Raw genomic sequence first — 16,313 nt, 5'->3', positions numbered from 1 at the left:
CTCAACTGGATCTGGGGTGAAGTAGAGGATCCAAGAGCTACGAGAGCCAAACTGAATGGGTACCACTTCCTGGCGCCACAAAGAGATGCCGGGGCTGGGACACCGAGCACGAGGCAGGAGAAGTGCAGCACAAAATTAACTCGGCCACATCCCCGTGTCTGGCACACGGCAGCCAGGGGCTCTCAGGAGCCCCCTGAAGGCAGCTCCCCGGGATACCCCGACGTGCTCGGAGCCGCGAGATGGGGTGAGCGTGGGGCCGAGCTGCTCTCAGCTGCTGGGAGCCCCGCAGCCCCGCATCGCAGCCCCGCATTGCAGCCGCGCTGCCAGCGGCCGGGAACCTTGTGCTGTGTGCGTTCCCCGCACAACAGGTGGGTCTGGGGCCGCTTCCCCGCGCTCAGCCCTGATCCCGCACAAACGGCACCCGGGGCTCAGAGCCGCAGCACCGACGGGTTCGTGCCGCAGCCCCACGGGCGGTTACCGGAGACAAAGTTGCTTTCGCGTCCTCGTCCCCAGCGCTGCCCTCGCCGTGCTGTGACCCCCCGCCCCCAGGGGTCTGGCCGGGAGCTTTTGGCTTTATTCCGTTTCTTGTTTTCCCGGCAGCCGAGCATGGGAGCGCTCCCGCTTCCCGCCGAGCCCGGCGCTTTGTGGCTGCCCCGCTTTACCGGCACCGCCGGCGATGCCCCCACCCCCAGCTCGAGCCGCGCTCCCACCGCGTGGCCGCCGCGATCCACGTGGAGCCGCGGAGCAACGGCCCGGGAGCAGCCGCCGGGACTCGGTGCTGCCGCTTTGTCCCGCCGCTTTGTCCCGCAGCATCCCCGCAGCGCGCTGCTCCGCGCAACTTTCGGGGCCCGCGGTTCCCATCCCCGGGTACGAGCTGCCGCTCCGGCTCCGGTGCTGCGAGAGCGGCGGGACCCCCCACCCCTCCCGGCTCCCGTTGGTACCTGGCAGGGCGCAGAGCAGGCAGCAGGCGGCGGCGAGGCGGAGCAGGGCGCGCCGCGTCCCCTCCATGCTGGGCCGATCCGCGCTGCCTCCGCCGGCGGCACCGGGGCGGGACTGGGGCGGGGCGGGCGGCACGTGGGGGCGGCTCCGGACACGCCACTCCCAGCGCCCCCGGCCCGCTCGGTCCCCTCACCCGCGGTGCGGCCCTTCCCTGCCCCGGGCATCCCCGGTCTGGTCCCCCCGGCGCGGTCCCTCAGCATCTCCCGGTCCGGTCCCGCATCGCTTCTGCCGCACCCAGAACTGCGCTTCCACCCCATAGAGGTGTGGGGATGATGTGAAGTGGCATCGCGCTGGAGCCCTGTGATACTTTGGGTTTCCCGGAGCTGTGGGTGAGGCTGTACCCCCGTATCTCTGCCCTGGGCATTCAGGGTGCCCGGGCTCCTGGAGACACCCCCGGCTCCACATCCTCCCTGGGCTCTGGGCAGCCCTTTCCATGCACTGTGAGGGCCTTTCCCCAGATTTTTGCTGGGTGAAAGAAATCCCATCCCGAGCACAAACCCAGATGGCCACCAGGCTGTCCCTTCCTTCCTCTGGTGGCATTTCTGAAGAAGCCGTGCTGCAAAGCTGGCCATGGGCAGTCCCCTACGGGACTGTTCTCTGGAAGGCCCCAAGATCCCCATGCAATCCCCTTTGCCCCACTGCTTCCTTTCCAGCCCCAGTGCCCTGCGTGCAGCTGCCATGAGCTCCAACCTCCTGCCTCCACCACTCACAGATTTGGGGCTCCTCCTGTGCAATCAATGCCCTCTGCCCATGGTCAGCTTTGTAGCTGCTGAGCCCACCTCGGGCTGGTTCCCTTCCATCCCATGGCACAGAGGAGGAAGGTAGAAACGGGGACTTCATGCCCTGAGCAATCGCTCCTTTTGCACCTTCCTCCTTCAGCATGAAGTCTCATAGCTCTGCCTCCCATCAGGGCCAGGTGGAAGAGAGTGGCAGTGGGACTGTACCCATCAAATCTTATCCCCTTCCTCAGAGATTTGTTCCTGACCACTTACTGCCCCCAAAAGAAGATGTACTGTTTTCTGGCATCCCGTTAAAGAAGTAACCGGGCCTTTGAAAACTTTCCAGTTCTTAAGGGGAATTATTTTACATGTATTTACAGCATTTTGCTACACTGGGAGAAGCTGCAGAGCAGCCTGGTTGTGGTAGTGCCTGGGGTGGTGTGCGGCAGAAGGGAGCAGATGGGGCACGTCTGATCAGCACATGGACCAGATAGGTTTGAGCAGCGAAGGGAGCAGAGGAGTGGGAACAATTCCTGAAAGAAAGTTTCATATTCAGGAAACACAGCATCGACTTCTGCCTCTCACAGCGCTTTATTTAGCTCCCATCCCGTGGCTCCTGGCTGGCAGCCAGCACGGGGAGCAGCAGGGGATGGCTGTGTTGATTGTCCTAATTTAATAGGAAGAAGCGGGTAATTGAGAAATGGGTGGAATATAGTGGCAGCAAAGGGCCTGGGGGGACAGGGTGCAAAGGGAGGAGGAAGGAGATGCCGGCCTGGGAGAGAGGTGTTGGTTTGGTGCTGGGGTTGTGTCCCCGTGGAGCAATGCTGGTCCTGCAGGGCTTGGCAGCTCCTCCATGCCCATGTTTTGGGGATGAATGGTGTTGATCAGCATTGAGCTGGTCATTGGCAGAAGGGATCCTCAGCAGGCAGCAGGCTGGGAGCGAAGTAGAGCAGAAGGGAGAAGCCAAGGTGAGTCATCCCCCTTGTCCAAGCCTGCAGCATTAACACTGTATTTTATCAGAGGCAAATTAAATCTCGCAAGTCAGAGCTGAGGACAGACAATCTGTTGGAGCAGCGGGTGCTGCTGGGTGGTTGCAGGCAGACAGAGGGAGATTGGCTCAGCAGATCCAGATGGGACATCTCTGCTGCTCCTCACTGCACAGACAGCTCCATCCATCTATTTTTAATAGCAGTGATGCAGCCGATGAGCCTGGCCTCCAGCTGGGAGCTCACCGTCTGCCCATGCATCTGCCCTGACTCATCTTCCTCTGCAAGGGCCCTGTGCTGAGAAGGAAGAGGGAACAAAATGAGGCCAAAAAAAGTAAATGAGAGAGCACAGCTCCAGGGGTAGTGAACTGCTTGGGGGGATAAATGCTAAACAGCAGCTCCTGCTCGTTCTGAAGCTGGGAAAATGAAGGGATAGAGGGAGCTGCATGTGGACAGGGGACGAGAGAACAGCAACCCTGAAATGTTTGTTGTGATTCCAGAGGGTTTGGAATGTGACTGAAAGCCTGCAAGGATCCCATGGCTCCTTATGAAACATCCACCACGACGGGGCTGGAAAAGGGACAGTGTTATGTTAGATTCCAGGCTGTCCCAATGGGGCCTTCTCTGCTACAAGGGATGACTCAGGATCTCCATGGGGTAAAGTGGAGCAGAGTTTGACCAGCCCCGTTGTACAGCGCTGTTCTGCCTTAGCGCTGGGTTGTGCTTACAGACACCCTGCAGTACCTCAGAGCTGCCGCCAGGTGTCGCCCCGAAGCTGACCAACGGCTTCCAGGCCGGCAGGGATGGAGCTGAGGACACCAGCCCACCGCCGCCTATAAACACGCGCGGATTGGCTCTCCTGCCTGTCCATCAGCACTTGAGCCGCGCTGCTACTGGCTGACTCTTATTTATAATCCGCCCTCGAAATCTGGCCAATGAGAGAGAGGCGCCCCTAGCAACGCCCCTCTCCCTTTCCAGCCGCTGCCCCCCCCGCGATTGTGCCTGGAGTCGCTGTCTCTGCTTTTATTGGTCCAACCTCCCGCTTCTCAACTGCCCTTTGGCCAATCAGAAGGCAGCACTCACGCGGATTACCTGCGAGACCCTCCTCCCGCCTTCCCCTCCTCCATTCGCCGAACGCCGCCGTCCATCAAATCCTCCCGGACGCCGATTGGCTGCTGAGGACGGCGGCTGTCGGCCGGGCTCCGCCCCTGTGTGTGTGCGGCTCAGTGTGTGTGTGGCTGGCGGCGGGGCCGGGCGCGTGAGGAGGAGGCGGAGGACAGAGAGCGAGGGCGGAGCCGCGGCGGTGTCGGGTCCCGCAGCCGGGCTGTGTGCTCACATGGGGCCGCCTCGCTTAGCGCAGCGCCGGGCCAGACCCTCACCGGGCCGCTGAGAGACCGGCGGGTCGCCATGAGTGCACGCGCAGCCCGCAGGCCCCGCTTGCGCCGCCGCCGCCGCTGCTGCTCAGGTAACGGCCGGGGGCGGGGGTGGAGCGGCCCAGGGTTCGGTATTTGATGTGCTGCCCTACGTGAATCGTGGGGTAATGACAGGCCGGGACTCCAGGTGTGTGTGTGTGTGTATTACATGTTTGCGTGGTGGCCCTCGGATGAAAGGCGGTGTGTAACTGCGGGAGATGCCCGTAATAGCGTGTTTCTTGGAGGGTGAGCGCTGAATTTGCTTTAAGTGTTTAAGACTTGAATATTCTGCCGGGTACCGGCTGGGAGGTGAAAGCTGAAACGTCAGGGCTGCCGCCTGCAGCTTTATTTATGCTTTTACTTTCTGGTTAGTCCTCTTACAATGACTGAGAGCTGATATTGACACCAACCCACGAGCAGTTTTATGCTTCAGAAATGATTCCTAAAAGAAATAGCAACTTTCAAGTCGAGGTCAGAGTTCTGGGATAGTTGTGCCAAATCAACAGCCATACAGTTCCATGGGCTTAATTAGGGCAGTGGAATTTACAACCGAAGATAAGATGTTTTATGAGAAACTCCGATATGCCCAATGGAATAGTCGTAAACCTTCCTATGTAGTCATCATCTGTGGAAATTATTGCTGCGTGCCAGATCCTGACAGGCCAATAAAAACGTCACTTTCTGACTCTGCACCGTGCAGCTGTAGACATGGCTGGTATTGCACTGTCCAGTTTCGCTTCGTGATCAGCTGGAGCTGCGGGTGGCCGGGTGTGTGTCTGTACCTGCTGGCAGCGTGTGCTGTCCTGGTTTCTTTTGCTTGGGACTCGTGTGCTGTTGTGTTAAGGCAGCAGCTGGTGGTGGGGGCAGAGAGCAGAAGGTGGGGACGGAGCGATCCTCGCTACGGCACTTAATGTATTTGGGACTGCAGAATGAGGCACTTGGTCCGGATGAGATGTAATAACACCTTCCAATACACGCTTTTGCCATTGTGGTTCTTCACACAAATGACTTCACAGATTCCTGGAAGACACGTAGGGTTAATGGAGGGTTCTGTTCCTGTGCCTGCTGCGGAAGAGTGAAGCTTGTGGTTCCCTTGCATCATAGGTTTCCTTTCTGTATTCTTACACTAGCCAAGAACCATTTGCACCACGGTGGGGTTTGTATTTAATCCTTGCAGCCTGGCACAAAATTAAGCACTCGACTGGGCAAGATCAAAACCAGTCAAAACTGATAATTAATTCTTATCCATTTTACTGCTTCTTAGTGCCCCACCACGTTCATTTGAAGTTGTGCATTTGTCAGTAAGTACATCTGATAATCAGCTGCTGTATCCCAGTGGCTCCATCTGTTGTCTGCTGCCAAGTCCTCTTTTTGCCTTAGTTAATAAGCTTCTTTTCATATGGCCCTGTCACTTTTTCTTAACTTGAACACACTTCTGGTAGTGCCTAGGCCGCTTCTTTAAATGTGATTGTCCCATCAGCTGCACTGGGGCGCTGTAATAGCTCTCGCAGGCTGCCTGCAGGTCACTTGAAATAACTTTGCTTTTGAAACCCAATGTCATACGCTGCAGGTCTGGGGCTCATCCTGGTACCCAGAGTGCTTGCAATTGTGTGAAGACCACCAGGCTGCAAGGCCTCCAGTGCTGTAACAGTGGTGGAACTGGGTGCCTGTCCTCACTGCAAAGATTCATAAATAAGTCAGTTGAGACCATGTTACTGTTCCATTTGTGCAGCCGGTATCTGACGTAAGCACAGGGCTGTGTGTTTCACAGTAACTTGAGCCTTTGGACACAGGCTGGTGTTCCAGCTGTATTTTGATGGTAGATTATAGAATGCTTTTTAAGTGTTTGTGAAGATGGTGCTTTTAGATGGAATATGTTCAAATACTGACTGTCTTACATGACTCTGAAGGCTCAGTCAGGCACAAAACTTAGCCTGCTTGCTTTATTTTTCTCCACTCTCAATCATTGCTGTTCTCTTTCCTTGCTTTTGCTATACTGAGTTATCTCATGGCTGCATTGAAACCACTGCCAGTTGCTTCCCATCCACAGTGAGAACCCCTCGGTGCAGCAGAGCTGTCAGCCTTTGGTGTACAGCTGCTGGAGAGGTTGGGGGGGAGTTCCTTGGCTGTGGAGATGTTCCATGACCTCTGCTACAGGAAGGCTTCGATTCACTTGGTTTTCCTCAGGAGCTGAGCAGTGCCAGCCTGCTGACACCTGGAGCAGCTCCTCTGCATCCTCACCGAGCTCTGCACAAGCACAGGGAATGCTGCTGGTTTCTGGATATCTTGCCATTTTCCTGCTTTATTGGGTAGACGGGATGTATTGAAATGATCCATCTGAAGCAGCAGCTGTGTATTGTATGTATATATACTCGAGTGATTGTTTGACTGTAACGATGTTTCAGGGCTGGCTCGTAGTCTGCACTGGGGCTCAGTGTGGCTGCAGTCAGGCTAGGAAACAGATATGTTTTTTTGTACAAGTTAAGTTTTGCCTTATATTTGGACCTGAGAAAGTGTTGGTGGTTCCTTACTATGATCAGGTGTTTTTTGTTGGTGCGTTTTTTGCCTTCTAACCATGTGCCAGCCTTTATACCTGTGCTCACTGTGGGTGTTTTTAAACCGACATCCTTAGTCCTGAATCCCAGGCCCTGCACTAGGTTAATGGCTCGTCTCTTTCTGGTTTCAGACTTGGCCGCAGTCACAAAATAAATGAGCTGTTTGTTTCAGCCTGGGCTCTCGCAGAGTTTTGTTTGCATTACAGACCCGTGGTGCAGCTCTGCGGGCCGCTGGTCCTGTGGCTGTGTAACCATTCCTGGGCCAGCGCGGGGCTCCTGTGAGCAGCAGCAGCTCAGTTGTGTGCTGTGCACCAACCTGCTGTGCACCAACCTGCTGGAGCTGGGGATTTCTCCCAGCAGGGAGATGCAATTAAACCAGAATGTTTGCGAAATGAAAATAGAAAATGTTGGGTGTTTTGCTTCCATGTGTAGTGAGTTACCTGACAGCAGCAGAGTCTGAGTGAGCAGTGCTGAGCGTTGCACAGCTCTGGTGCCCACAGCTGCCCTGTCTGTGCCTGCTCAGTGCTGCCTTCCTCCCAAAGAGTGGAGGCCAAGTGTCATCCAGCTCAGATACTGCTCCTCTGTTAGAGAAATGGATAAGAGTACACAGGGACAAAGCTGTGTAACGCTTGCTTCTCTTTACCTATTTACCATGATTTCTCACGTTTCCTTTCCAAAGCAATTTTTTCCCTCTCCTCTTGGTTAATGACCTCAAAGTCAATTCAATCTCTGGAAGATTTGGTTCTTTCCAATCCTTCAAAGCTTTTCTGCTATTTGCACGTTACTGCAGTGAATTCTGTTTTTCCTTATTAATTTCCCCCAGGCTATTTTACTGAGTGCCACTTGCCAGGGTAATTCCTCCATGTTTCTGTAGCGCTGGGTTTAAAACTGCATTGGAGATGAGTGTGAATAGTTAACTCTTGGCAAGTGCCTTATGTCAAAGCTTTGGCATCCTGCTCTTCAGAAAACCTTTTCAAATTAATAACACGCATCCACCAGATTTATTGCTTTCCAGGCCGAATGCCTGGCGACAGCCTCTTGTGTCTAAAAATGGCTGGTGTTGTTGTTAAGGCCATCTTTTAGGAAGCCTGGAGTTGGACTTTTAAGTGCAAATGTGCCCGTATTATGAAGATAGTGGGGGCGCAAAGTATTTGTAATGAGTGGTTTTGGAGAGATCTTGTGTTGGACTTTGGGGCGTGAAAGGGGTGTCGGGGAAGTCAAGAAGCCTGACCGGCTTTTGTGCCTACAGGAAGTGTAGAATTGGAAGCATTGGTGGATCTATCTCATTCATTTTGTGCTGGTGTGCCTGCTCAGACATTGGTTTTGAAAGCCAACCCCTACCTAACCAGATAACTGCCAGCAGTGTTTGTAGTGATAATTGTTTCTACAGTTCAAAAAGCAGCGTGTTCACGCAGCAGAGAAACCGATCTTCATACAGCATTGACTTTTTCTGTTTGTTTTTTAAACTGAAATGCTGGAGAGCAGGAAACTGCCTAAAGTTGTGCTTTTTCAGTGCTGTAATGTGGCTGCGTGGGGCAGGCGTGCGTTTGGGGATCTGTATTTGTAAAACGCTTTGGCTTGGCAGAGCTGTGTGTGTTTTTTGTTGGGGTCTGGATGTCAGAAAAAGTGGTCTGGAAGCTGCGAGTTTCTTGGGAAGTGTTTGTAGAGTGTTCCTCGTCATTTCTTAGCTGGGTGTTGAGCTCAGGAATCTTTAAGCTAAACCAGTATTAAAAACAAACAGAAATCCCAGCCATCCTGCAGCGCTTCGTACTGCAGCAGGACAGCTTTGGAATCTGCTCAGCACTTTAATTAATCATACAAGGTAGTAAATTAAAGTACCTCAGACTGACTTGACAGTCAATTAAACCTTGGGTGATTTGACTGAGAATGTGATCATTAGTGTAATTGGCCAAAATGACAGGAGGCCTTCTTGGAATTGTGCCCACTTGAAGTTTTCCTCTAATTCTGTGCATGCAGTCCTGGGCAAATGGAACTCTGTCCTCATAATTCCCAAGGATTTCATGGAGCTGCCTGGAAATAAGGCAAACCCGAGCAGGTAGGAATGAAGGAATGGATTACTTAAGAATCCAGATGGCAAAACCTTTTGGGGTTTATGTTGTGCGAAGTGCTTTGAATCTCTTCTTTCATTGTGGGATTTGTGTAGAGTTTTGCAAAGTTCACCATGTGATTTCAATCAAAAGGATGTAAATCGAGAGCTGAGCTTTCGCTAATGCTATCTGGATGCTTAAGACAGAGTTAGGCTTCTCTTCCTGCTTAATAACACTTACCTAACTTGATGTCTTGCTCTTGTTAGAAAACATCAGTCTTCTCCCTTTTGTTTCTGGATCTGTTGCTTTGTCTTGCAGTTCGCTGCCTTGGTTTGCTGCTTGCTGGGCTGCAGTGCAGGTGTGTGGTTCTCTGGGTGTTCTGGGGGTGTCTGTGAGCTTCATGGCCTGCTTCATAGGAGTGCAGGTGCTGCAGTGTCACAGTGGGCATTGCTGGGGCTAACTCTTGCTCCTCCATTTCAATCAGCCTCCAAATGTACTCATGTTCCAGACAAGGAATGGTTAACGCTATTGTTTCTTGCCTGTCCTCCTTTCACAGATAATTCTTCATCTCCTTGAAAAGTAACCAAGTGTTAGTTCACTGCATTCAAATCAAAAGGAATTATTTAAGTATGCTTTGGAAATTCCTGGGCATCTTCTGTGTAGCTGAGGAGGTTCTAGGGGATATTTCTTCTCAGCTGGGGAGATATGAGACTTGATCTTCCCATGGTGCTTCTGTACCTCTTCCAGACCTTCAGGGCTCGCGGGGCAAGAATATGAGGTCAGAAATTGGAAACTGATCTTCTCTGTGGCAGTCGGCCACGCCAGAACATTAGATATGTTGTACTATCATCTGAAAAGCCCAGTGAGCTCACGCACGTGGGACTCTGCACGTAAAATGCTGCAGGAATACCACAACGTGGGATTACATCTTTGTAAACAGGCTCTGGTTTAACACAGCCTTCATCCTGACTCATTTAGATAGGTAAGTGATAAGATACTTGAAATAAAAGCCATCAGACACCTTGGAAATTTTTCCTTTTTGGAGAGAACAACCTCAAACTGATTTTATGCAGCTTGACAGAGCTTACTTCTGAAGGCAGGGGAGGACTTTCTGACATGGTATCACAGAGCATCTCTGAAAGATGCATGGCATGTAGGATGTATGTAGCAGAACTGCTGTGCATTCAGGGGACAGCTGGTGTGTATGCCTCATTGTGAGATGCTCATCACATTGAGTGTATTGCTCAGGTTCTGTGCCTCTGTGTTAATACAAGTCTGCTCACTGCCCACTCTGTTCCCTGCTTCCTTCAGGTGCTGTATGTGCTGTGCTGAGTTGCTGTAAGTGAGCAGTTCAGCATGGGAAGGATGGATAACCTCCCGAGTGTAAGGTTGAAAGGGGGGAAAAAAAAGTAGGCCACCTGTCAGGTTTGCCAATCCAAGTTGGATTTGATGGGCTCCAGTCATCCTGATTACTTCATCATCCTCTTACAGAGAAAAAAAATTCCCTCACTGCATTTGTTTCTTTTTCTTTCCTTGTTCTTTGGCAAATGTATCTTATTTCCGGTGTTTTTAGTTGAGCTGAAATTAATAGAGCTTTAAAAAGTGTGCGTGGGGAGAATTGTTTTGGCAGTTTCTCATAAGAAGACTTGGTTTTTGTTTCAGGATTGCTGGTGGGTTTTATACATTTGTGGACTAGATCCTTGGTGGATACAGGTTTGTGTTACAGTTAAAGAACTGATCTCGGAACCTGCATAGGTGGAACCTTTGGAAAACAGAGGTTTTGGTTCTCCAGCTACTGTTAGTGACAGCGAATAGTTTTCCTTAAGGCAACTGAAAGTTGATCTGTTTTTTATAGTTAGATCCTTTGTCCAGCCCCTCGTGTGAAATGAGTTCTTGTAATAGCACTGCATTGGTCACCAGCTGCTGCTGAAGCAGAATAGAGTGTGTTTGTGGGTTTCCTTCTGCTCAGTTGTTTGCTTTAGCATCCAGAACTTGGAAAAAACAACAACAAAAACCAAACAAACAAAAAAACAAATGGAGGGGCAGGGGGAAGGGGTTTGGTGAAAGCCCTTTGTTATCATTTGAAGTTCTGAGCTCGACACCTATTAATTTGTTTGCAGCCAGAACATAAAGTATTTTCAGGAATCCAAAAGAAGAGTTCATTAGATTGTATTTTATAATAATATTGGCCGGGGGGGAAGGGTATTTCTTTTTTTTAAGCTCTACTTGAGTATCTTCTGCTTTTTCCTTATTCCCTCACACTCGTTAGATTGTGTTGGAGTCCCATCAAACGTCATTAAACGTGTTTGTAATAATCTCAATTTCTTGCATTTCAGCACCCAACAAGAGGTGAGAAGACGGCCAAGAACCTAAGATGTGAGAAGTTCTCCCTTAGGGAAAGAAAACCTTGTTTTCAAAATGGACCGAAGTAAAAGGAATTCAATAGCAGGATTTCCACCTCGCTTGGAGCGTGCTGAGGACTTTGATGGTGGCACTGGAGGAGATGGGACTACATCCCAGATAGGGAGAGTTTGGACCTCTTCATACAGAGCCCTGATAAGTGCCTTTTCCAGACTTACCCGTCTCGATGACTTCACATGTGAGAAAATTGGCTCTGGTTTCTTCTCTGAGGTGTTCAAGGTGTGTGTTTCGTTTTTCTCCCAGTGTTGATTGCTTCCTGTTTGGTGCTGAGAACGTATGAGAGTGCTTCTTTCACTGAAGTCAACTGTTCCTGTATTTGCATTGCTCTAGCTGAGTGAGTGATTAAGAATTTGCAACTCTCAAATACTTCCTCAGCTGTTTTGCATCGCCTGCAAGTTATCTGGGGAGTTGCAGAGGATATTTGGGGGGATTAATTCAAGCTACAAAACCATTGGTCTGTCTTTTGTTCTCTGTATTGTAGTGTGTTGCAGAATCTTAGAATGGCTTAGGTGCAAAAGGACCTTGAAGGTCATCTAGTTCCAGTCTTCTTATTAAATTTAAGTGACTGATTCCCTCATGAGGAAGTCTGGATGTCTTTAATTTAGCTTGATTCTTAAGTTTGTGGGATTGTTCCAGTTCCTTTCTGCCTCCCAGTGCTAGATGCGCCTCTGAATCTGTGAATGATTTCTGAATTTGAAACTACAAAACTTATGGTACTGAAGTTACAGTACAGTTAGCTGCTCTTCTCTATTCTCTTTGCTTCTTGTTATGCCATATCTCTAACTCAGGCAATGTGAGATTGATTTGTAGTGAGTAGTATGAGCAAGAACATCTGTGGTTGTCAGTGCTTTGCTGTTAGAGTATTTAAAAATGGTTGGGGTCATTGAAAGGCAGTTTTAAAGTGCTCGTAGTATTTGTGATGTCCTGACCATTGTGGTGAGGTCTAAGGTAGAGGAATAGGATACTGAGTTGTGTGAACATGTATACTGGGTGAAATAACTGTAATATTCTGTCATGGCTTGGTGAGAAACATCATGGAGAAGCACCCTGAGGCAAGATGACTGCATGCCCAGCAGAAAAGTAAGGTAATTAGAATAATTAGGAAACAGAAGAAGGTGGGGGGGAAAGAGTGGTTAAAAGCAAATGTAAATTTCCAGGATATGTGGTTCTTGATTTCATTAAGAAGATCTTATTTTGAGAGCACTTGCTTTACACAGGTAGCGACATACAGAGGTAAACATGTCTGAGAACTTCTGTTGACTGAAGAAAAATCCTTGATATGTGATTTACCTTCCTGTGCACAAAGAAGTCTGCTAACTTTAGAACACCTCTCCTCTGCCATTCCCGCTTTCAGTAGAACTAAGCTGGATGTCCCCTTGTGTCTGCAGTCAGTGTCATTATACAGACGTAGTTGTAGTCTGAGTATCTGGTGTCTGTGTTTTACAGAAACAACTGCAGACCTTCTGCATGGGAACAGTGTTGATACTTTTCTTTCAGATCAATTTAAAAGAGATCTCTCTTCAGTTTTGGCACGAAGTGGCAAGAACGCATTATGACCTTGTCTTAGATGTGGTTCCATACTCGTTTAGGCGGGTTTCTGTTCTGCTAGTTTATCAGCGTGACCACCTCTGTCATTAATCTCACTGAGCTGATCAGATTTCTTTCAAGAACCTTGATGTGCTTCCAGGAAGGAGAGCCTCATGATTTGACACAGTAAAAGTTCAGTCTGATCTGCAGGCTTCCAGGTAAACATTTGAACTTGAGAACAATCCAAGATAATTCTAGATTTACTGCGTAAGTAACTTAGAAAAGCAATGAAGCTTTCCCTGTAAATTAATAAAAGGTATCTAAAATAAAAACAAACCACCCCCCTTGTATCTCTAGAGCTTTTGAAGTTATCTGTTTGCCTGTTGTTTTGTGAATATCATGCATCAGGTTCACTCAGACAATTATCAAAGGATACTTGCCCTGTTTTGAGGACTTGAGGTCTTTGTTTTGCTCCGTAACTTACAACTGTTGTCACAGATTTGTTCCCTTCCATCAGTTCTGTGGAGCCTCCTTAATTAATATGGCCTTTCACAGTGGATAGAAATTGTTTTCCCTGTGTGAATACATGATAGCATGAACGTATGTAATGTATGCTATGAATGGTCTTCTTGCATTTCTTGGGCACTTTTAACTCATACAAATTAAGCTTTTTGGTTTATTTGGCATTAAATTTAAAGCTAGCACTTTGATTTTTGCCAACCATCATTATGGCAATTCAAACTCGCTTGAATGCTAAATGTTGTAGGAATTTAGTTTTGAAAACCAGAACTTTATGAAACCATCAGCAGTGTAGTTTGAAGCAGCTGGCTGATGAGTTCCTGTTGTACTTTTCAATGGCAAGTATAGACTTGACATTTGCCCTTCAATTGAGCTAGACAAAGGTTTGTTTTGTAAGTGAATGTTCATCAGCCATTGTCCTGAACTTTTTAATTCTGAGCTGGGAAAAGACCAATAGGAACTGATGGAGGTAGGAGTAATGTAATTGTGGGGGGAGACAAGTGTCACAGTGAAACTGTATTAGGAGGCAGATGCTATACATCTTAAAATACATGTGGTAGAACTGAAGTCTGTGATCCTGCTCTATTCACATAAATGTTCTAGTTCAAAGTTGGTACAAAACATTCAAGTTCCTAACGTATTTCTTGAGGGCTTCTTGTTAGCACTGTGTTCTGAGGGAGCCTGGAAATGCTTGGACACTCTGACCTTTAAAAGAGCACTTTTTTTGCTGTTTATTATTTGATGAAAACGAGCATAGATTCAGTGTAGGATTTACAAGTTCAACATTGTGTTTGTTTATACATTGGGAATTTGGTGTTTCAGTACAGGTGTGGTCACTGGGAGTTTGAAGGTTTTGACTGTTAGAACCCTCACAAGGTGATTCAGTAGAAGGAAAATAACTTGTTTTGGTTGCTGTGTAGCGCAGGGCTGCCTCGCTGCTGGTGTGGTGATGAGTGCAACTGTTCAAAGCTCCCCTATCCCATTGCTGGGGAGTTGGGCGTAGAACAGGGAGAAACGTAACCTGGTTTTGTTGGAGAACGTGTTCTGACATGAGTGTTGGGGCAGAGCTGGAGACAGAACTCATGTTGACTGCGCCACAATCCTGGCTGCTTTGAACTGTGTGTTTAATTGTGTGGAAGCCAGGAGGTCTGCTATTAGAGACTTGGCAGGGGGTGAGGGAAAATCCCATGAAGTATTCTAATGTCTGGTACAACTTGTATTTTGTATCACTTCTGGTGCTGTATCTGTAAAGGAATATTGTCCGGCTAGTGGGCCTGATCTCTGGAATACCTGATGGTGGTAAGAAGGAGTGATACTACTATCTGACTTCTATGAAGTGGCTCTGGGCAGCCTCATCTGGTGGTTGGTGACCTTGCACATAGCAGGAGGATTGAAGTTAGATTATCGTTATGGTCCTTTTCAATCCAGCCCATTCTGTGATTCAGAGTTGGCTCTTTTTGTGCCTTATGACTTTGTTACTGCTTCTCTTGATTAATCTCTCTGTAACTTCGCAGGCCTTGAGGAGTTTAGTGCAGAAATGCTTGATGTCGAGCAGTCCTCACTTTCCTTGTTTGGCCTTTGAACTAAGTGTGACAGTACTTGCTATCTAAAATAAACAATGCAGCGTAAGAACTGTGCAAGAGAGTGAGTGACAGAATAACTCATAGGGCTTCAGATGGAAGGGTTGTGAGAGTGCACAGGCCACTTGACAGAAAAGGTCTATCTTGAAAATAGTTACTCACATGTTGGACTTTGTCCATTATGTCTTACTAGATGCTTGAAAATAAATGCTTTATGAACTTCCCAAGCAGTTAAAGCTTGGAAGGGATATTAGATGATCTAAAGGTCACTACCCTTCAGCAGTAATTGGTGTCTACCTCACTTTTCCAGTATAGGTTTAAGCCTTTCCATTATCTTCTCCGCCTTCTTTATGTTTTTAAAGTGAACACCCCAGCTTGCAGCATCCTAGTTCTGTTCTTAATAACGACTTCTAAAAGCTCTTTTTGCTTTGCCATGCTCTTTCTGTATCAAGCAGCACTTGTTACTGTAACACACTATTAATTCATGTTGCATTTTTTGTTTAATGGGACTCCTAAATACATTGGGAGGTATATCTCCTGTAGGTAAAAGTTTCAACCTCTGTTTGTAGTGAAGTTTTTCATTTGGATGTGTTAATTTTGGCTCAGGCGTTCCTCAGATATAGTTTGGCCTTCCCTATGTAGAGAAATAATGAGAGCAGATGCTACAGACTTAGAGCTTTCCTGAGTGGTAACTGGCATCAGTGAGCTGGAAGTGAACACAGAACGCTGAGTAACATGAGGCCTAGCTCAGTTCCTCTGGAAGCTCAGTGGAAATCTCTCTATTTCATGCTGCTTTGTCATGCAGAATTCTATCTTGAGCTATCGCTAGTCAGTTTTTAACCTAGCTATAGTGTATTGTGGCATGAGATCATGTGTCTTACAGAAGACTGTGTGTTTATGTATGTATATAGCTACCGTAAAACTACTGTGATTTTATACGATGATCTTAAATCTTATTGCCAAATTTTAAAATAAAATCCCATCTCAGCTTTACGTTTATAAGAAATACTGTAGTCTCCTTAGCTGAGCTGGGCTCAAGAACGTGCAATCTGTTTTTGGCAGATATTTTCATCCTGTCTTTAAACTTCTATTATTGGAGATTCTGGAGCCTCCTTTGATGTATCCAAGCTGTGATTTTCTTTTTATTATTATTTATTATTAAACTGTGCTTTTATAGCTAAAACTTTCCAATTTTGGTTGTTTCTACAGCTGGTCATGTCTATTTGCTTATTGACTCTAAAAGCAACCCCTTACTAACAGAGGGCTCAGTTTTCCTATGGCATTTAGTGGTTTATCTTGTCAACACAAGCCTTCTTCCAAGACTAAAATGTCTATGAATGTGTGGAAGGAAGAAAGGAACTATTTGAATCATTTTATATGTGAGTATGTAGAGAAGGGAATGCCAATTTATATGAAAAGGAGAGTGTGACTACTAGTTCTTTTTGAGGTTGGCATCTTTACGTAAGATTCTGTTTGTGTCACAGGGCCAGAAGTCCAGATGAATTAGAGAGTGAGTATAGAAGTAGGGTAATGAGTAGGAAACTCAA

At 48.1% G+C, this 16,313-nt stretch overlaps 1 protein-coding gene across 1 annotated transcript in view; it reads left to right on the top strand.

Moving 5' to 3' along the window:
- Window positions 1-3,922: 3,922 nt before the first annotated feature.
- Window positions 3,923-16,313, top strand: part of TESK2 (testis associated actin remodelling kinase 2) — a 63,430-nt gene continuing 51,039 nt past the window's right edge. Inside the window, exons 1-2 of the mRNA XM_015870127.2 lie at window positions 3,923-4,169; window positions 11,056-11,359. Of these exons, the coding sequence (XP_015725613.1) occupies window positions 11,138-11,359 (222 nt within the window). The 5' untranslated portion in view covers window positions 3,923-4,169; window positions 11,056-11,137. The remainder of the gene's footprint in view (window positions 4,170-11,055; window positions 11,360-16,313) is intronic.

Source organism: Coturnix japonica, chromosome 8 (assembly GCF_001577835.2).
Source record: "Coturnix japonica isolate 7356 chromosome 8, Coturnix japonica 2.1, whole genome shotgun sequence".
In the NCBI taxonomy this organism is placed as follows: domain Eukaryota; kingdom Metazoa; phylum Chordata; class Aves; order Galliformes; family Phasianidae; genus Coturnix; species Coturnix japonica.
Note: the sequence above shows the minus strand (reverse complement) of the source record. Positions and strands in the feature narration are given on the sequence as shown.